The sequence below is a fragment of the Penicillium riverlandense genome (assembly GCF_028828495.1).
Source record: "Penicillium riverlandense strain IBT 135883 chromosome Unknown utg000001l_segment0_segment0, whole genome shotgun sequence".
Classification (NCBI taxonomy): Eukaryota; Fungi; Ascomycota; class Eurotiomycetes; order Eurotiales; family Aspergillaceae; genus Penicillium; species Penicillium riverlandense.
The window spans coordinates 5,479,847-5,500,075 of record NW_026643194.1 but is presented as its reverse complement, the minus strand read 5'-3'; the positions used below and the strand labels follow the sequence as shown (position 1 = coordinate 5,500,075).

The following is a 20,229-nucleotide window of genomic DNA, read 5'->3' as shown; positions in this document are numbered from 1 at the left end:
CGAAGAGCAATGATGAAAGAATGCAAAACTAGTGGCTGATCAGTGGGTCGACCCGGGTCGACCCACTATCGATACCAGAATGTCTGCCGGTCGCGTTACCTTCCTTCATGGCAAACGGTAGCAAATGATAGTATGGAGGAGGTGTGTCAGCCATGAGATATGGAATGGAATAGTACTGTCTCTCTGTCTCACGCACGCGCTCTCTCTCTCTCTCTCTCTCTCTCTCTCTCTCTCTCTCTCCACATTGCCCCTGGTAAGGCAAATCCCCACTGCAACAATCAACCCACATCATGATCTCACCGCAAGCAAAACGTGGAAACCCGAACGTCAGGCTCCGCTGGTGATGTAGCTGCGAACCACCACTCGGGCCTTTCAGATTTTTTTTTTCAAAGACTTATGATGCCCGAGTTAGTTCATTCGCCCGAACCAATATGGAAGAAGTCTTTACCACACACTCAAAACCTTTGCACGAGCATTGCAAGTGACGGGTTCATCCACCATTCCAGGCGCCAGATCGCAGCTTTCGGGCGCACTTCGGATGATAGTCATACTAGCAGCCCGAACATCAGGTAGATGTCACTTCGCATACTTCCCGCCCCGCGGTGCCGAACGCAGAAACGTCATAACCAAAGCAAACCAAACATACCACCGAGGCCCGACCTGTGGAAAATCCCCCATGGTTCATGCCATAGTGCCTGATAGGCCCACCAGACTAAGCACACACACTCTCTGACTCGCGGTGGCAATTGGAAACCGGCCTTCCAGTGGCATCGTGAATCATGCACGGAATAGGATTTGCCCCTCATTTGCCCCTCGTCCGACTGCATTCTGCCAGCCGAAAGCTGGGGAGCAGAGGAGATGCGGAGTGGCGCTAATAATTCGGAGCAGGCGGAATCGAAATGTAGGGACAAAAGACAATGCGATGATCGGCAGTGGCGCCGCGAGGTAAGATTTGCTCAAAATGAGGTTAATCTGGCATGGCATCTAGCTGGATTGGAATGGAGAGTTGGGACCAGTTCATGCAGATGAACTAATTGCCTGGATGATTGACAGCAGAGACTGTTACTATGCACTTACTATTCCACTTCCATACTCCCTTGCGGACTAACACGCTATGTGCCCTGCCTACGAGCGATGACCTATCTAGGGGAACCAGTAGTCTTGACTGATCCACTCGGAGCTTCCTCAAATGGTCGATCGCATCACCAGGACTCGCCTAGAGCCGAGTCTCTAGGGAAATACTAATGGCAGAATCGCAAAGAGGCGATACTTCGAGCTTGGGTTTGAACTATATAGCTGCGCCATATCAGCCACAGCTCAGAAATTTTGTCAGTTGGGCTCATGGGAATGATCTTGATTCTCGAATTATTGGTTCTTCATGTAGTAGATGGTGAGGAGACATCACGGAAAACATTGCAGTTTCAGTACCCAGGCAATACGTTTTGTGGATTAGCTGATATTCTGTTCAAATTAAATATAATCGGATGGTGCGTCGTATGGAAGTCCGCAGGACGTCTGCGTAAAGAAATGCTCGACGCTATGCAAGTATATACCAAGAAGAGAAAGGAGAGGTGGCGCGGAATCATAGCTCAATCACCTGCGGTGGATTCCGTAGTCGCCCGCTGTCCCGATACATGCAGGCCGCATTCACCATCCACCCACCGCCACGGCTCTCGCCGCCCCAGACTTGCGCCCAGATCACACCGAGCACGCCGTAGACCACCACCCGGGCCGCATCGACCAAGCCCGGGAGATCAAATAGATCGCGCAAGAACCCAGCTAGGGAGCTAAAGCGGCCAAATTGTGCGCGGGGTCTGCGGTTGGCACACAGTCGTTCCCATGCGCGCTGGGCATCATCCCAGAATACAGGTTCGCGGCCGGCTGATTCGTGGACATGTCCGAAGACATGCAATGCAGGGCGAATACGCCAGGACTCGGCAAGGAGATTCGGACAACCGGTGGAGTAGATGGGAGACAGGTCTAGATGCGACTGGGGCGGGGTGTGAGTGATGAGGATGTCTGTTTCGGGAGGCACCGTTCGCGACCACGCATCGTTGTGTGGAGGATATGTAAAGGCATGCTCCGGACCAAAGGGTACTATAGCTGGGATTTGGGGTGCGCCATAGATATTCAGTGAGCGAGGTTGGGAGCTCACCAGAGCAGTGGAGGAGGATGTCGAGGGGGAAGGCGGGAAAGAGAGAGTGACGGCCGAATGTTGGAGGTAATGGATATCGCCCCAGTCGATACGGGAAGCAGCGGTCAAGTCGTCAAGAGAACGAATCGAGGCGGTGGACGAGATGGCGGCGAACGATGCCCCATCCTCATCGCGGTCCTCCTCGCAACGGGAACGCACATCAAAGTAGCTGTCATGGTTGCCGCAGATCACGACTTTGTGGGGATGGGGGAGGGTTTTGAGCCAGTCGACCGCCGCCTGGATCTCACGCACCGAGCCATCGTTGCAGAGATCGCCGGCATGGATGAGCAGGTCGCCATCCGGCACATCGGGCCATTCGAGCGTGTGGGTGTCGGAGATGCAGACCACACGTATGGGGCGAGCATCAGGCGGGGGCAGACGGGGAGGGCCGCGAAGATGGAGGAGCAACTGGTGGAGAGGATAGAGCAGGGCGACCAGAGGAGATGTGATCAGGTAGTCGGGCACGGAGCGACGGTGGAAGGGGCTGGTCATGGTGTGTTGCCGTATGGATGGGGGAGTATGTATGGGAGTATGTATGTAGTGTGGAGATGGCCGAGTACTTACTTCCCTGTGGCTGTTTGCGGAACAAGAGTGTGGCCGCTCACTGTGACGGATCGACCATCTCCTGGCCCAACCTTGACCTGTTTTTTCTCCTTCGTCTCTCCATCTGCCTCCTTTCCTTTTCTCCCTTCCCTGTTCCTTTTTCTCCTTTTTTTTTATTTCCCCCGGGGCTCAGCTCAGTTCAGCTCCACGCCCATCCACCGCCTCGCCCGGGCTGCCAGAACGAACTTGCCGACCGTGTCTGCCCCGCCACGCTCAGCTTTCCCAAACCACCTCAACCTCAAAATCAACCAACCATGGAAGGCGTTGATCTCACCAAGGCGATGCTGAACAAGGGCAAGCAGATGGCCAACGTTGCGGCGTCAGCTGCCAATGGCAACGGCGGCAAGAAGAGGCGCAAGGGCACTGATCTGAAGCCGATCGTCACGAACGAAGCTGGCGCGCCTGGGTCAGATCCCGCCACCGAATCGTAGGTCCTGCCTATCTACCAACCCCCATGTCTAATTCTCATCTCGGTCGCAGTGGTGCTGCAGCCACCAACCCGAAACCGGCCGGAGCCTCGTCGTCGCGATCGCCATCGTCGTCGTCCGCAGACGAGCTGGAGACCACCGCTGAAGAGGAAGATTCGGAGGACTACTGTAAGGGCGGGTACCACCCGGTCGCTGTCGGGGAAACATACAACAACGGCCGTTACGTCGTCGTGCGCAAGCTAGGATGGGGCCATTTCTCCACGGTCTGGCTGTCGCGGGATACAACCACGGGGAAGCACGTCGCGCTCAAGGTCGTCCGCTCGGCCGCTCACTACACCGAGACCGCCATCGATGAGATCAAACTCCTCAGCCGGATCGTCCAGGCAAAACCCTCGCATCCGGGCAGGAAACATGTCGTCAGTCTGCTCGACTCGTTCGAGCACAAGGGGCCGAACGGTGTGCATGTCTGCATGGTGTTCGAGGTGCTAGGCGAGAATCTCCTGGGACTGATCAAGCGTTGGAACCACCGTGGCATTCCGATGCCGCTGGTGAAGCAGATCACCAAGCAAGTACTGCTGGGGTTGGACTACCTCCACCGCGAGTGCGGCATCATCCACACAGACCTCAAACCAGAGAACGTGTTGATCGAGATCGGTGATGTGGAGCAAATCGTCAAGGCCAATGTGAAGGAGGAGACCAAAACCGAAGACAAAGACAAAGAGGACAATCGCAATGGGCGGAGAAGGCGACGGACGTTGATCACGGGGAGTCAGCCACTGCCCAGTCCGTTGAATACCAGCTTCAGCAGCTTCGACTTTAAACACAGCTCCCAAAACTCTCACAGCAGTCTCAGCCAGATGGTGAACGAGTCATCGGGTAGGTCGTTTCTCCACAGGCAATGGCCGTTGGCTAATATTTGTAGTCTCTTCAACAGATAAGCCGTCGATGAAGGAGACACTGGGTGTCAAGGATGAGGACGAGCAACAGCAGACAAGGGAGAAGACAGCGTATGCTCCCATTGACCATTTTGAGAGTTCCCAAACTGACACACTTTCGCAGTGATCTCATAGAGAGAGAAGTGTCTGGAATCTCTCTAGACAAAGGCTCGTCACCCAAAGAGCCAGAAGATGACTTTGACGCCAATATCATCTCCGTCAAGATCGCAGATCTGGGCAACGCGTGCTGGGTGGGTCACCATTTCACCAACGACATCCAGACGCGGCAATATCGGTCACCAGAAGTCATCATGGGGGCCAAGTGGGGAGCCAGTACCGACGTCTGGAGCATGGCCTGCATGGTAAGGGATGTCTCTTAGGTTTTGTGGCGTGTTGCTAACCATTCTAAGGTCTTTGAACTCATTACTGGAGACTATCTATTTGATCCACAATCGGGAACCAAGTACGGGAAAGACGACGATCATATCGCACAGATCATCGAACTGCTCGGCCCGTTCCCCAAGTCCCTCTCTTTGTCCGGGAAATGGTCCCAGGAGATCTTTAAGCGCAATGGCGAACTGCGCAATATACACCGACTCCGCCACTGGGCCTTGCCGGACGTCCTGCGTGAAAAATACCATTACTCGATGGAAGATAGTATGCGCATTGGCGAATTCCTCCTCCCGATGCTCGAGCTCTCTCCAGATAAGCGCGCCAATGCGGGTGGCATGGCATCGCACGAGTGGATGAAAGAGACGCCGGGGATGGACGGCATTGATTTAGGTATTCCTCCCGGGACTCGTGGGGAGGGTATTGAAGGATGGGCCACCGAAGTCAAGCGGCGGTGAGAATTTGTACTGAGAAGAGCAAGTTCTACGATAGGTCATGTCGCGATGACCAATGTGGGTTAACGATCTTTCTTTTTATTTCCTTTCCTATTTCCGCTTATGACGATCCGGGTTGGTTTGTTTCTTGTCTCTTCTTTGGGTCTTTTACTCTGATTGGCATTGGGAAGGTTGTCTTTCTTCGACCGGATGCGCCTCACGCCTATACTGTCCATGTCCCTCTCATCTTTCCTCCTTCCTATCTGCGTCATAGAGTCTCGTGCGTTGTTTTTTTCCGATCCTTGGTGGAATTTGTCCGAGTTTCGCGCGGTCCAGGATGGGCAACCTCATCCCCCTGTCTACGATACTAGACTCCCACCCAATCAGACCAGCCTGACCCAATATATGAATTTGATCCTTTACTGCTGGTGCACCGAGTAGATCATTAAGAATAAGGAAGATGCAAATATCGCTACGGACATTCTAGCACTCAATACACGTCTCCATCAAGGGTTGTCGCCAGGCACGTTCTCACTCGGCAGCGAAGAAGGAAACCAGCCGTACCGCGAGAAATCCACGTACCACTCGCCCATACTGTCCGCGGTGGCCTCGACATTTTCCTGCTGGAGCACGTCTGCGTGGCGCTGAGCGCTACCAGGTCCGCTGCCATCATAATCAGCGTAGTTACTAATAATATGACTGGTAAACTTCTTCGGAGAAAGCGTACCGGTGCGAAATCATGCCTCGGGCATTAATCACCCGCTGCCACGGCACATTCTCTGAGGTGAAGTGACTCCCCGAGTCCGGGGATGGGAGAGATTTCAAAACAACGCCGACCTGGCGGGCTCTCTGGGCTACTCATAGTGTCAGCAATCAATATCTCCCTCCATCGGTCAAAAGAAACGGCATACGTTCACCCAGCAGACGCGCAATGTGGCCGTATGTCGTGACTCGGCCGGGGGGATCTCCTGGATGGCACTATACACGGCGTTGGCCCACCACTCTGCTTCCTCGGAGCGGGACATGTCGGAGTGTCTATGTTTCGGGCATAGCACAATATAGGAATGAATATCGTGACCAAGTGTGTAGCAGATGAGTTCAGATGAGTTTCTCTCGCTCGCCTTGCAGCTCCTTGGATTAGTCATGTATTGGGATCCCCTCTTAACTACTTACAGCCACTATTCCCAGCCTGAACGGGTGGCGGTTGCATGTCGGCTTTGTGTAGAGAATATGATGATGGCGAGGATCGGGATAGTTTACAGTCGGATCTTCACACGCACATGGTGGAAGGAGAAGTTATGAAAAATATTGGAGCAATTTTATATCACTGTCCAAAACTACTGGGCGGAGGAGAGAAAACTCGGGTGCAAAGGCGCCTCCAAACGTGACAATATCAATGCAGTGTGGTAATATGAAAGAGGGCCAGCGGCTGATTTACTAAAGCTGGCGAATGACACTATGATAATAGTTCAGAGTCTTTATCCAGTTGAGAAATATACCTACAAGAGTGTAGCTCTAGCTGCTTGCAGTGACTCTGACAAACAATTATTTTGGCTTTCAGTTATTTCGAAGTTCAATTATTTTATGTTCCACATATCTCTCCATAAAGACTAGAGGTTGAAAGCAAGCTATCTACTACCGTTCTAGGAAAGTCCATATGTAGTACTTGGCTCCCTTTGAGTCTAGCGTCGTCCCTGCTTACCGGCGAAAAGTGGCAGCCCATCTGTTTGGCTATACACACTAGTTATATCTATCATGCCGGAGGCAATTTTTCACTACGGGCAGCGCCGCTTAGAGAATGATCTCGTCGCCCTAGAACCTTTCGATGCATGCCTATCATTTTCACGGAAAAGGACGACCCTAACTCGGACAGCCCAATGTTCATGTAGCGCGCTTCGTCGAAGAGATCAAGACCCATCCGGAGATCTTCACGTACATTGCGTTTCCAGTGGTTGAAACCGAGGCGGACTTTCTAAGAGAGGTCTACGAACCCTGTCAGGCATCGCCTGAGGAATGCCTCTATGCCGTCATCGATAAAGCTACTGGGAACAAGTACGCGGGTGTTATATCCTTGTCACACACGAACGCGGTTAACGCGGTCACCGAGATGGGCGCGATTGTCTTCCCGGAATTTCAGCGTACCCACGTAGGAACGAATGCCATTGGGCTAGCCCTCCTCTATATGCTCGATCCACCTCCTACGGGGGGTCTCGGCCTGCGGCGTGTGGAATGGTTATGCCACGCCGGGAATGCGGTGTCTCGAAAGACGGCCCTGCGGATGGGATTCGAGTTTGAGGGCATCCTACGGTGGCATCGGGCGTTTGCGCGCGGGAGCCCCGTGGAGGCTCTGGAGAAAAGGAATGGCACGACGGGAGAAGTGCCGGGGAGACATACCGCGGTCTATTCCATTGTCTGGGACGATTGGGATGAAACGCGGCCGAAAGTGGTTGCGCAGATGGAGCGGAAGCAATAGTTCAGCTAAGCAGTACAACAACACCATTGCCGCCATGGTTGACGAACCCAGGCTATCTAAGCTAAAGATGCAGGCACTAGCAGATCAAAGTAGTTTCTTGCTTTGTTCTATATACAGAATGGAAGGGCATCGTCTTTCTCAGCCATGCCTGCTATCCAAGCGCCAAGACCTCTATACTGGCCTACAGCATGATCATACTGACACCAGAAATGACGGCGGTGACAATGTAGGCCCCGACCTGCCAGTTGCCGATATAGACAGCCTGGTGCACATTGTATGGGGCAGCAATACCCGAGGTGGTGGTGGCGGCAACACCGCCGCTGGCAACCGGGCCCCCTGAGACGCTGTTGGTGCCCTCGGGGCCAATGGAGCTCATCGATGTAGCGCAGCTGCCGGAAGCGCTGGTGACGGCCTTCGTGGTCCCAATGCCGCTGAAGTCACAAGCTTTGCCATTCTTGCCATGCTGTTCATAGTACTTGTTCATGGCCCAGCCGGCTTGCTGCTGCGGATTGCACATAGCATAGGCACCGTACTGGCCCGTAGTTCCGTTGTGGATAACACCAGCAACGTAATCTATGGCGTTCGTTTGGCCATAGAGATAGTTGAATGCGTTCTTGATCAATTCCGCTTGAGAGGTACCATCTTTGGGCACACAGGTGAGACTGTTAAACATGCACTCGCATAAGTCCGTGTTAGGCGATGGCGGAAGATTAGTGGGCGCAGCGAGCCAGTCAGAGTTGGTGGCAGGGCAGCTACTACCTTGAGTGTCGGTAACAGTGTAGTCAGCGCTATTCACGCCAGTCGGAGTAGCCGACTTGATCTCTTCCGATAGGAATTTATAATCGGGTAGCTCGCTGACTTTGTCGTCCACAATCGACACAAGACCGTAGTTGTTTGGGGTCTGGTAGTACATGTACACGATACCACCGCTCCACACGTTCTCCATCTCAGGTCCGTACAAAATCGGGATATCGTAGAAGTGACGAGGACTCGGGTGGATGCAGCCATATTCTGAAAAAAAGGCTGGTACAGGATAATGTCGAAATTCATCGGTACGCACGTTATAAGTAGACGATGTATAGGTCGCATGTCCACAAAACTCGTAGATATTGTAGCCGAACATGTCAATCCAGTCGGATTCGTCATCGCAAACGAGGTAATCGGCAATATTTTGACGAATGCTCTTGTCGTCATTAGTGGCGTACCCGATAGCGAGGGAGGAACGGTAACCCTTCTCCTTAATGTAGGCCTTCATATCACGAACGGCGGCCTTGACGAAGGGCATCGAGTCTGTATTACTCGGGTTGTTGGCAACTTCATTTCCGATGAAGAAACCAATCACGTTGCTATAGCCGGCGAATGCATCAACGACTTCAGCGTAGCGGCCGAAAAGATCTGTGGTCCACTGGGGGCTATCCTGGTCAATAGACTGAGCGGGCGACGCTAAGTCAGTCATCACGTAGATACCGGCGTCCGCTAGGGCCTTCATGCACGCATCGTGGCTGGAGTTAGGGTTGACGGCGTAGGTCCGGACAACATTGGTGCGTAGTGCGACCAAGTAGGGAATATCACGCGTGCAGGTATTGATATCGGCCAAGGGATCGGTGTAGTCGTCTGTGGTAGAAGTCGCGCCAGCACGAGCATTGTAGTCCGGCTGGTAGGCAACACCACGAATGTAGAACTCAGTGCCGTTGTTCGAATAGAAGAACTTCTTGCCCTTTATCACGACCGGGGGCACTTCGGCAAGGGCCATCCCGGCGAGAGCAGCAATGCCGGCAAGGAGTGGATACTTCATTGCGGAAAGGAACGTTGGAGTGAGTTAAACGAATGTCACACAAACCAAAAGAACATCAAAGAGAAGTATGGGAGAGTGAAGCGAACAAAGAGGAACTAAAGGGCTTCTATCAGTCTAGCCAACCGCACCATCTATATGAACAAGCAATCTTATGTATTCGGGGTCGCTACAGCCTTGTCAATCCAACACCAGTTATTTCTCTTGATTGGAGAGATTTGGGCCAGAGTAGCACCCCTGAAGAGGCGCAGCCCAGGGGAGCGAGCCTTACCATAGGTCAACCAGTTTGATCTGCCCCAAGGCAACAACAAAAATCGCGGGGTGGAATGGGCGGGAGCAGCAGGATTGGGGGAGGTGGTAACTCGTTCTGACTTCCTAGCTACAATTTGTCCCTGTTGATCAATGATGCTTTGTATACTACTTGTCTTTAGGACAACAGCTCGACCTCTCCCACTCACTATTCTCCCCTCTCCCTCCCTCACCACATACCTTCCCTCTTTCCCATCCTCTCTTCTCATTATTCCTCGGCCCTCTCCTCTTTCCTTCACTGTTCAATCACCATGACCCATCCTGCCTGCGAAAACTGACCCACACGACAAGCCCTACGACCCCGAGATCCAGGATATGGACTCCGACCAGAAGACGTCGAAGTAGATAGGAGGTACTTGTGTTTTATGTATGTGTTGGAAATAGATTCGGGGGACTATAGTATAGATGCATGAATTAAAAAAAGTAGAGAGCTTTTTGATTTGCTGTTCCGGTGAAGGAAAAGCTTACTGCAGCGGAGTTGATATTGGTCTGAGGTGTTTCCTTTTCATGATATCTATCATTGCTAGTCATGGTGGTATACTGCTGGGACCGAGGGACAGGATCTTAAGAAAAGAATGCCATCCCGCAAGAATCTCGAGGTTAGAGAAGAGAAGAAGGCTAGGCTGTTGTTGTAGTATTTAACGTCCGGCGGGATGCGGGCAGATGATATGAAGGTAAAACAAAGAAAAGAAGAATAAATACAATTGCGTCAAACACCAACTCAAGTGGCCTGTTCCAAACAGGTCTATAAAAATACTACTAGTGCGAGTATATAAGTACAGAAAATGAGTAGCCACAGGATTACGTATAATCAGCAAGGCCAATGTAATGGCCATCTCAATCTCACCGGCCCACTCATATCAACTGTCCATAATTTCCTAGAGCTGCCCTACCCCATTGTTATATTGAGCGCCCTACACTCACCCAAGTGAGAGACGGCTCCAATGGCTTTGGGCAATAGCTCCCCTAGGATTCTCTTCATTAACAGTAGTCGTTATAGCTGAAAGTGCAGGAAGCCTGGCCGCTAGGGTCTTGGTCGTAACAGGTCATCGGAACCGAAATACCGTAACAGCCACTCGGGTTGCAATAAGTGATGGGCAAGGGGCCCTCTGGATTGTTATCAGAATAGTCGTAGTTCAGTGAGAAGCCGTCAATGCAGTCTTTATACCGAGTTAGCTTATATTAAAGAATAGAAACACAAGTCAAAAGCATACCAACATCGTTGTCTCCGTCACCAATAGATCCAGTACACGTCTGAGATCCGTTATCATCAGTGGCGATATTGCCCGTAACGTCAGACCCCTCCCACTCCGCGCTGCCGGAGATAGTCAGGCATCCCAAAGCAGCAGATGAGAGGCTCATAGTGAGGGCAGCCATGGCCAAAGCCTTCGGACTAAAGACAAGCATATTGATTGGATTGAATAGAGGTGGGTTGAGTAGAGAAAGTTGTAGGCTCTGTAGTCAAGGGCTTTGATGAGATGGTTTCTTTAGGGGTGCGCATGTTCTGCCTCTTATACATGCTAGCTACGATCCTTCGTATAAGGGACGGGACATTCATGTCTATCAACCAACAATAGCTGGCGAGCCCTGCGAGGCTGTAGGGGCTTAATGTCTATCAACCAACAATAGCCCCAAGGACCCTGCAACGCTGCAGGGGCTCAATGTCTATCATTCAACAATAGCCCCCAAAGACCCTGCAACGCTGCAGAGGCTTAATGTCGATCGACAAACAATAGCCCTAAGGACCCCACGAAGCTGCAGAGACTTAATGTTGATCAACTAACAAATAGCCCCAAAACCCGGCGAGGCTGTATACAGGGGATTATGTCTATCAATCAACAATAGCCCCTAGAATCCTACGAGACTTCGTACAAGCGAGATTAATGCCTGTCAATCATACGATAGAGTAGTAATTTTACCAGGTCATTCGAGTTATGGACGTCAAAAACAAGGCGATCACCAACACTAGAAGATATCCCTTAGCCCGTCAGCGTACGTCCTGGTGCGTCACCTTATTAAGTGTAGTGAGGGACAGAATTACGGGGTTCGCAACTATGACAGGGTAATTTTAGCCTTTTTGAGATAGTCTAAATATGCGCGGTTTTCCATTCTCCATTATCATCATTGAGTTCATTCGCTAGTAGAATCATGAGTACATCCTTCTATTGAACAATACATGAATGTCCTGTGGGAATGGACCCTACTCTCCTGTGGTATGCCACATCAGGCCCTCATATCTGAGCCTTGCAAGCTGATCTGCCTGGGGGCTATAGAACTGCTTTTAAGACCTGTAAAGCTCTTTCTGGGGGCAGAAACTCCGCAGGAGTAGCACAGGTAGCAGCAATTGGTGCACAGATAACCAACATTGCTAGGTCCTATCTAGTTCTAGTCCGTGGCAATCCTGAAGGCAACAGTGAAACGACTGTCCTAATAATAATCATGACGAAATGAACTTCATGTCTATCACTTGGTTGGGGCGACAATCTTACCTAACTAGGAATCTAAAACTCCAACCCCCAATCCGTGCTGGAGATGGCGTATAATTCCAGCTGTGGGGGTGACTTGCTTGTCCAAATTTCTCTTCTTTGATTGTAAAATAGGTGACGGTAAGGATCGGCTCCCATTGGGAGTCACTGAGCGGCCTTGAGTTGCTCTCCCCCAACCGGCCCCTATAACAATTCTCATCGTGCTTCTGGGTATACGTCTGCTCAGATGCTAGCCGCCCTCCTGCCTAATTCATTAATTCCCTTTTTTTAAGTTTACCAAAACTGCTTGTGGATGATGGCGAGTCCGAATAATACTGCAGCTAACCCTCAGCTCGGAGGGACGAACCAGGAGTATAGTTCGGATAAACCTTCCGCCGACTATCGATAAGTCCCTGTCTACCGTTCCAGGTCCAAGTGCTTTCCTTCAGTTCTCTCCAACTGGTTAACCATACAAGACACACACCACCATGCCAGGCTCCCTGGCCGAGTACCTTGCCAAGAACTATCTCACTGCCGACCCAGGCACAGAACGACCCAAGAAGAAACGCAAGAAGACCAAAGCCGTTGACACCGCTGACTCGGGACTCATCATCACCGACGACGACCCAACAGACCTGCGATCCTCAGCCGCAAACACAGGGCTCGACGATGAAGACCGCCCATCCGTGGACACAACACACAAGAGCGCCGAGTTCCGACGCGCCAAGAAATCCGGCTGGAAAACCATCGGGACGTCAGGCGCAGGCAGTGAACAAGAGGCCGCAGACGCGATCTTAGCATCTGCTGTTGCGGAGCAGGCGGCACACCGTGCAGAAGGCGGCGATGATGATGCACCGATGATAGAAGGGGAGGAGGATGACCAGGGCCTGCGCATGGAATCCGGGGCGCTCGCAGGACTGCAGACAGCCGAGCAGACAGCGGCCATGGTGAAGGTGCAGGAGCGACGGAAACGAGCCGAGGCAGCACAGTTCCAAGACCCTGGAACATCCGACGTAAGGGCCCAGGAAACAATCTATCGTGATGCGTCCGGACGCATCATCAACGTGGCAATGAAGCGGGCCGAAGCGCGGCGCGCTGAAGAAGAAAAACGCGAGAAAGAAGAGCGCGCCCGCGAGGCACTGATGGGCGATGTACAACGACAACAACGCGAGACACGCAAGCAGGAACTACAAGACGTGCGCAGCATGCCTGTGGCACGGACGATCGAAGACGACACGATGAACGATGAACTCAAGGCGCGGCAGCGGTGGAATGATCCCGCCGCGCAGTTCCTGACAAACCTCCCTGAGCCGGGGGCCAGCGTTACTGGGAAACCGTTGTACAAGGGCGCGTTCCAACCCAATCGCTACGGTATTCGGCCGGGCCACCGATGGGATGGAGTGGATCGGGCCAATGGGTTTGAGAAGGAGTGGTTTGCGTCGAGGAATAAGAAGGAGAGGATGGAGGCGCTGGAGTACCAGTGGCAGATGGATGAGTAGATTGCTTTCTCTGTTAAATACCCATAACTAGCATAGATTATCATTTTGGATATCACTTGTCTACCTCACTCGCTGCCCTCCTGAGCCTCCAGGTTCTTCCATCCCCCAAACGCCGGCTCATCATCCCGATCCCTCCACCCCCAAGCAACGCAGTAATGCCGAGCCAGCAACCGCCACTCCTCCATCTCATCCAACATCTCTAACCCGGCCACACGCTCTTTCTCCTCCTCGCTCACCCATCGCTCCCATATAAAATCAATATCCGCAGCAGCCTGTCCGCTCACGAGTCCCTTCTCACGGAACCGGGCCCGCTGCGCCTCGAGCGAGGCATACCGATGCAGAGTCTGAAGATGGATTCCGCGCGCTGCGAGGTTGGAGACCATTGTGCGGCCGAAGGGATCATTTGGTCGGATTGGTTCGTAGAATATTAGGCCCAGGGGGGTGGTGGGTGGTTGTGAGGCATGAGTGGAAATGTATTTGGTGAAAAATGCAACGACATTGTCGGCTTCATTTGGTGATAGGTAGATCAGACAGCATTCGGAGATCAGGAGGGTCGGTAGCGCGGTTTCCACGCCAGGGAGTAATGTTTCTGGAGAGGGGGTGTCCGGGGACAGGACGCGCAGGTCGAGGGGATGGAGGTGGTACGAGGGCGAGTGAAGTGCATCCGCTGATTCTGAGACCGTCACCTTATTCTCGGAGGCATTGATGCCGAGCACTCGTTGCAGCAGCGGTGATGAGCGAATAGCACGGACCTTAGCCGCATTGTTGACGGAGAAATCGATCTCGTGGTAGACAAAGTCCGGGGTCGAGCGCGACGAGAGGAGGCGAAAGATCCGTGTATCGGACCCAGCACCCAGCGAGATGATCTGTTTCTTCTGGTTGTCTGCGCTGTACGGGCCGAGGAAGCGCGCGACGAGCTGGTCGATCGCGATAGTGCGCACATAGGTTCCTGGGGAGCCCCATCAGCCGTGTATTTGTGCTACAACCAAATCACCAACCTCGATTGATAATTGGAAATCTCCTAGTCGCCGACTCGGACGGTGTCAATGCCTCTACGTACGCGTCGTCCAAGTACCCCAGCTCGACGGCGCTCAGCCGGGAGACGCTGGCGTCATTGTCCGTGCCCTGGACGACACGGTCTTTTCCTTGAGGCCGTGATGGGCCATCATCGGGTCGGGAACGGCGGGGGCCTCGTCGGAGCGTGTTAAGGTTGGGGATCTGAGGGGCGGCCATGAAAGGAGGAAGAAGAGGAAGAAGAGGTGAAAGTGGGAGATCGAGCAGGTGGGGCATCATCGATAAACGGAGCTCTAGTTATCTAATCTCTAATCTACCTATACATACACAAAATTGTTGCGACACAGCGGACAAGTGCTCTGGTTGCTGCTCTTGAACCACCGGAACAGACACACCGAGTGGAAGGTGTTCTTGCATGTCGCGCACCGCTTGTTGGGCGTCTGCATGTCTGTCGAGATGACCGAGTAGCAGATCGCACACTCGCTCTGGCCCTTGAGCGCCCCCTGCACGTTGCGCCGGAAGGCCAGCAGCCCGTCAACGAGATTGCCGTTGGCGAACATGATCACGCCTTGGATCGTGAGCAGCCAGCTCTTCCACTTCTTCTCATCCACCAACACCCGGCTCCGGCCGACAACCACCGCCGGCTGAAGCGGGTACGCTGGAGGGAGCGAGATCGAGATGGCGACATCCGGAGACTCCTCGTCCACGGTGACACTAGCAATGATCTCGGCAGTTTTGGGTGAAATCTTCACGGACAAGGCGCGCTCTTCATCCTGGTCCTGCGTCGAAACCCATTCGGTCACGCTCTGCAGAGCATCCATGACGACAAGAGGGGAGACCTAAAAAGAGGATCGTCAGCCGGGACGAATTGATCCGAAGGCCTTGGTTTACTCACGTATTTCTCAGTCCAGACTTCCACAGGACCCTTGACCCGTTTCTTGGTGTCAATCCACCAGTTTTTTGTCATGTTCGCCAAATGCCGCAGGCACAAGTAGTAAAGGTGCACCAGAAGCCATTGCGTTTCTTTCTCGGCACTCTCGGACTCATCTGGCTCAAAGGACCGCACATCGAACTTGGAAGCATCGACGATCTTGCCATGGGACTTTTGAAGGAAGGCGAACGTAAACTCCAGCAAGGGAATCAGAATCTCGTTCTCTTTGATGTTGGATGCGTAGTACTCTTGGACGGGGAGGGACTTTTATTGAACGTTAGCGAGATGCCAAAAAAAAGATAAACATCAAAGCTTACTGCATTGGTAAAGTGGTCAAAGACCACCTTCCAGCTCAGAAGATATGACCTCATACTGGTCCACATCTTGTCATCACCGTAGGATAAGGACACTGCCTGCATTGTCGGGGGCTCAAGAAGCAACGACAGAAGCTCGTCGGGCAGGGTGACTGCCGTCTTCGACAGAGCTACATCGAAGGAGACCTGCTCCTGCGTCTGCGGGATGTACCGGTGGAGGATCGTGTAGGCTGTTCGCTGGACTGCTCGACTATGCGCAGTCAGAAGCTGGAAGATCTCGCTGACATCCTCTAGCTTCTCAATCGGGATGGTGTTGATCAAACGGCGTAGTCTATCAACAGCCACGTCACGAGGTTGATGGAACGTAGTGGTTGAGTCTTCATGCAATTAGTGACTGATTTACCAATAATCAAGGATTATAGCCTTACCAAACTTGTCAATTGTAGAAGCCAAATCATTGAAAATCCCGGCCTTCCGCTCGGACCAAGCATCCTGAACATCGTCATTACTGTCACTTTCGGCAATGGACTTCAGACGCAAAAAGAGTCCGAATGACGCCACCAGCAACGGCAATGCTTCTTCGCCGCCACTAGTCTGTCTCCAGGTGGCACTGAGAATCTCCATGGTCTCCTCCCAATGAGATCCGTAAATCTCGCCGAGACATGGGAGAACAAATGCCAGTGTCTTGATGATTTCGGCTCGCAGTCCGAGAAATTTAAAATCAGACTGGAGGCATTGCAGGAGATGCTTGGTAAGGAAAACCAATCTCTGGGTTGGAATGGTCGAGGCGACGTTTTCTTCTCCTGCCAACAATGTGTTGAGAAGGACGAGCTTTCGCAGACCTGGAAGCTGTTAGTAAAGTACAGCGATTATTAGATAACGACCTACCATCTGAGCGCTCCTCCTGGGGCTTGAGTCCGGTTGAATCGGCAACCAATTCATTGCATATCCGGTTCCCAACGGGGTTAGACAGAATAGAACTCCGCAAGACGGCAAATCTAGCTGTTGAGCGGATGGCATTGGCTGTCCGCGCCTCCCTGCAGATTTTGGCAGTCTCATCCGATGATTTGGAAGCATGCACTGAATCGACACTGTTCATAATCTTCACAAAAGCCTCTCCAACCCTGTAATCCATGGGAGTGGTGCCATCGAGTGCTTCCAATCTGGACTCCCAGAACAAAGTAAACAAAGAGGAGATAGACATATCTTGTGAAGAGTCCATTGGCTCTTGGGCATGGATCCAGGTAGCAATCACCTTCCGGCCATCAAGAACAATGTCCATATACTCTTCTCGTTGGTCAGCTAGCTCGAGACCTGTAATGCCGTTGCAGTTTTCGATGCTCAGGTCATCATCCATGAGCTGGATGGCCAATGGAAGAAAATAGAACAATGTCTCGAGGGCTTCTTTGTCCAATTGTTTGACAATATCAAATGAAGATAGAGCTCTAATAGTGAATGTGGCTAGGCGGAACGCTGCGGAGCAACGAGCTGAATCTCGGGGAATAGATAGCCATAATGTCCTGAATGAGTCCGATAGCTCACGTTGGATGAGCTGGACAGTGCCCCCGAGCGGGCTTGTGATAGCCGTCGAGGGTCGAGGGGGAATTTGGAGAAACGGACTCAGTGCCTCTTCCCATGAGCTGCGAGGCGGAAGGATATCTTTGATACTGGTTGATGTCTCAGGCTGCGAGCTATGTGCCACCTCTTCTGCGATAGCAATGAGAGAATGAATACTAGAAATTATTAGCTATGTTTCAAGACGGGTTGGGTGGGATCACTCACGATAATGACTCCTCACTGACGTGGCTAAACTCGTGATGAAGGATTTCAATGTTGGACTTGGCGCTAGTACCACCAATGGCAGATTCCTTGAAGGTGCTCATTAAAGATTCTGCAAGGCTAGCCACTTCCTCCGAGGGAGATTCTGTGAGGTACAGAAGCTTGCCTGCCAGCTTTGATCCATGAGGTCCGCTCTGGAACGCCTTTACTGCTGATGGTACAGTCTTTCCGATTTGAGAAAGCCCGTGCAAAGCATCGAATACTCTGTCCTCCGAAGATAAGGAGTCAATGATCGACAGAAAGATGCGATCCAGGAATTCACCACGAGAGGATTGGTTCTGAAGGACAGCAGTGATTATTGGCCAGTGGAGTTGGCTTCCTCTGCAGGCATTATCCAGAGCCCGCATCACGAGCGAGGTGAGCTTGTCTCTGTCTCCGACTTCATTGAAATCGAGGGTCGAGAGCAGGCTCTGAAGAACGCTTGCATTCGACTGCTCCGGCTCCAGCTCCATGGTCCGCTCAACAATGTTCTCAAAGCTAGACGAAAATCCATCCCACTTCCGACATAGCAGAATCGTTGCAATCAAGCGGTCCGCAGATGGCGAGTGCAGAAGCGCCGGCGCATCTGTTTGGACGAAGCTCAGAAGCTCCTGTGAGCGCTGTGCAATTTGGGGCATATGCCGCACGCATTCCTCCACCACAGCCGCGGCTCCATACGGCTTCCCGTTGCGGGATCGAAGAACTTGCAGGCATTCATGAAGTAGAGATGAGCCTGTTTTGTTGAAGACTCCCAGAACAAATTCTTCATCCTTATCTGGAATCAGAGAGACTAGCGCAGCTTCTAAGGAAAACAGGCGCTTTGATTGATCGCAAATCGAATCCTGTGACGTCCGAAAATCTTTTGACTGCTCAGGAGATGATAGCTTCACTGCTTCCAGCAAGTCGTCTGACAATTTTGTCCACAATGAGGTGATCTCTTGATCCTGCCTTTGTGAAGCTGCACTGGTGAGATAAGTGATGCATATATCTTCGGCTGCTTGTGGCGGAAGCAACCAGTGAGCAGTACTAGATTCAGGCCGTACATAATTCTCCACCAAAGGAGACATCCGCTTTTGGACAAATTCAGATCTTTGACCCTGAGGCAATTGACTCGCGAGCCATGTCCCGACGTGGATGTAGGATTTCCACCCAAGAGCAAGATTTTGGCGCGGTTCTTCCCTAGAACAGAGGCCTTCTTGAAAAGCTTCCGTCAGGACAACGGCACTTGAGACATTGATCTTCTCATCGGAAGATGTCTTGTCAGCTTCTGCAAGAACTTGGGATGGCACAATTCGAAGTAATTGATCAAGATTTGACCAAAAGAGCCCGGGACCACCTTGTGACCCCTTTTGAATGTACTGGCGTAGCGTTTTCGAGGAAGATGACTTTCCAGTATAATCCTCAGTCCAGACCTGGGGACGTGATGAGGTCAATAGCAGGAGAGACTCGGAAAGCTCGGAAGCAGATCCAATCTGTGGGGTAGATAATGCTTTCCCAATTACGGACGTGCTGAGGATGTTCCAGTCAAGCCACGCTGGTTCTCGGGAAATCGCAGATCGCAGGAGGATATATATTGATCGACGGACATATGGATCGTCGTTGTGGCACAAAGCCCACAGCGATTTGCTCCCTAGGAGATTCTCAATGGCAGCCATATCTTTCTGCAAGTTGACGTCGGCTGAATTCCCTATTTACCCTCGATGTCAGGATTACGAATTGCCGGAAAGAAACGGGCATCAACATACCCAGGATTCTGTTGAAGAGCAGAGCTGCAGCTCCCACCACGCGTGCGTATTTTGCTTCAGCATCATCACGCTTGACAGTTCTCTCGTCGCTCAAGGTCAAGGAAGTCTGGTGAAGGATGACATCATCCACAAAGTCCAGGATCGAACTTTGGTAGATATTCCATACATTGTTCCTCTTCTCCTCGGTAGAGAAGACTTTGCTGAACGACTCTAGGGCAGACCGATGAACGGGTCGGTCATTGTCGTAGAGTCCGGCGAGCCATGCGCCCACCACCTTGGGGAGGTAAGGCACGATGCGCTTGCCCACTTGGGAAGCAATTGAGCCCTGTAGGAGATGGGCCAACTGCCTAACTCTGCGAGAGAGATCAATTGAAGCTCGCGGGTATATTTTCACCTGATAAATGTGTTAGGCTCCCTGTTCTGCTGTAGATTGGACCAGATATACATACCCACGCGTCCAATAGCCCGTCGTCGAGAGTTCCATTCCGGTCCTCAACAGCGAAAATATAGTCCTTGAGCTCCTCCAGAGCTTTCGTTCGTGTGATCTCATCTTTCTTCTGCAGGTTCTTGAATGCGATCACCAGTTGCTGTTCCGCAATACGCGAGAGATCTGGTGGCTCCGAAATGTATGTGAGAGCTGACGGCTCACGGCCTTGGCTGGAGAAGCCACCAAATCCACCAAAGGCGCTGGCAGCGGCGCGACTGCTGGAGGCCTGGGATTTGAACTTTTTGCTCATGTGGGGTAGTTATGCGGGACCAGAAAGAAGAAGAACAGGCGAGAAGGAGAGAGACGGGGGAGGGATTGAGCTTCACTCTGTCCTTATCGAAGCTGAATAGACGGACGTTCCTTCCTTCTGGAACAGTGTCAAGAACATTGATCGCACC

General features: G+C 52.1%; 8 protein-coding genes across 8 annotated transcripts; 3 read left to right on the top strand and 5 right to left on the bottom strand.

Annotated features, from left to right (window-relative positions):
• Positions 1-1,582: 1,582 nt before the first annotated feature.
• On the bottom strand, positions 1,583-2,686 carry N7474_002221 (metallophosphatase domain-containing protein; the record flags this gene model as incomplete). Its single annotated transcript, XM_057193636.1, has 1 exon — positions 1,583-2,686. The coding sequence occupies one exon, from the start codon at positions 2,684-2,686 to the stop codon at positions 1,583-1,585; it is 1,104 nt and encodes a 367-aa protein (XP_057058589.1).
• A 365-nt stretch (positions 2,687-3,051) lies between these two features.
• N7474_002220 (serine/threonine-protein kinase) lies at positions 3,052-5,008 on the top strand (the record flags this gene model as incomplete). Its single annotated transcript, XM_057193635.1, has 5 exons — positions 3,052-3,224; positions 3,278-4,101; positions 4,148-4,232; positions 4,285-4,522; positions 4,571-5,008. The coding sequence occupies 5 exons, from the start codon at positions 3,052-3,054 to the stop codon at positions 5,006-5,008; spliced, it is 1,758 nt and encodes a 585-aa protein (XP_057058588.1).
• Positions 5,009-5,490: 482 nt separating this feature from the next.
• Positions 5,491-6,009, bottom strand: N7474_002219 (MGMT family protein; the record flags this gene model as incomplete). The annotated part of the gene is made up of 3 exons (XM_057193634.1): positions 5,491-5,647; positions 5,712-5,833; positions 5,896-6,009. The coding sequence occupies 3 exons, from the start codon at positions 6,007-6,009 to the stop codon at positions 5,491-5,493; spliced, it is 393 nt and encodes a 130-aa protein (XP_057058587.1).
• Positions 6,010-6,739: 730 nt separating this feature from the next.
• Positions 6,740-7,457, top strand: N7474_002218 (GNAT family N-acetyltransferase; the record flags this gene model as incomplete). The annotated part of the gene is made up of 2 exons (XM_057193633.1): positions 6,740-6,790; positions 6,858-7,457. 2 exons carry the CDS (start codon positions 6,740-6,742, stop codon positions 7,455-7,457), a joined length of 651 nt encoding a protein of 216 aa, XP_057058586.1.
• A 181-nt stretch (positions 7,458-7,638) lies between these two features.
• Positions 7,639-9,252, bottom strand: N7474_002217 (glycoside hydrolase family 72 protein; the record flags this gene model as incomplete). The annotated part of the gene is made up of 1 exon (XM_057193632.1): positions 7,639-9,252. One exon carries the CDS (start codon positions 9,250-9,252, stop codon positions 7,639-7,641), a length of 1,614 nt encoding a protein of 537 aa, XP_057058585.1.
• A 1,287-nt stretch (positions 9,253-10,539) lies between these two features.
• N7474_002216 (uncharacterized protein) lies at positions 10,540-10,965 on the bottom strand (the record flags this gene model as incomplete). Its single annotated transcript, XM_057193631.1, has 2 exons — positions 10,540-10,718; positions 10,773-10,965. 2 exons carry the CDS (start codon positions 10,963-10,965, stop codon positions 10,540-10,542), a joined length of 372 nt encoding a protein of 123 aa, XP_057058584.1.
• Positions 10,966-12,511: 1,546 nt separating this feature from the next.
• Positions 12,512-13,522, top strand: cwc26 (putative cell cycle control protein (Cwf26); the record flags this gene model as incomplete). Its single annotated transcript, XM_057193630.1, has 1 exon — positions 12,512-13,522. One exon carries the CDS (start codon positions 12,512-12,514, stop codon positions 13,520-13,522), a length of 1,011 nt encoding a protein of 336 aa, XP_057058583.1.
• A 65-nt stretch (positions 13,523-13,587) lies between these two features.
• Positions 13,588-20,081, bottom strand: N7474_002214 (ubiquitin-protein ligase RKR1; the record flags this gene model as incomplete). The annotated part of the gene is made up of 10 exons (XM_057193629.1): positions 13,588-14,471; positions 14,521-14,627; positions 14,864-15,375; positions 15,432-15,731; positions 15,785-16,158; positions 16,210-16,623; positions 16,670-17,472; positions 17,564-19,286; positions 19,345-19,719; positions 19,790-20,081. 10 exons carry the CDS (start codon positions 20,079-20,081, stop codon positions 13,588-13,590), a joined length of 5,784 nt encoding a protein of 1,927 aa, XP_057058582.1.
• Positions 20,082-20,229: the final 148 nt, after the last annotated feature.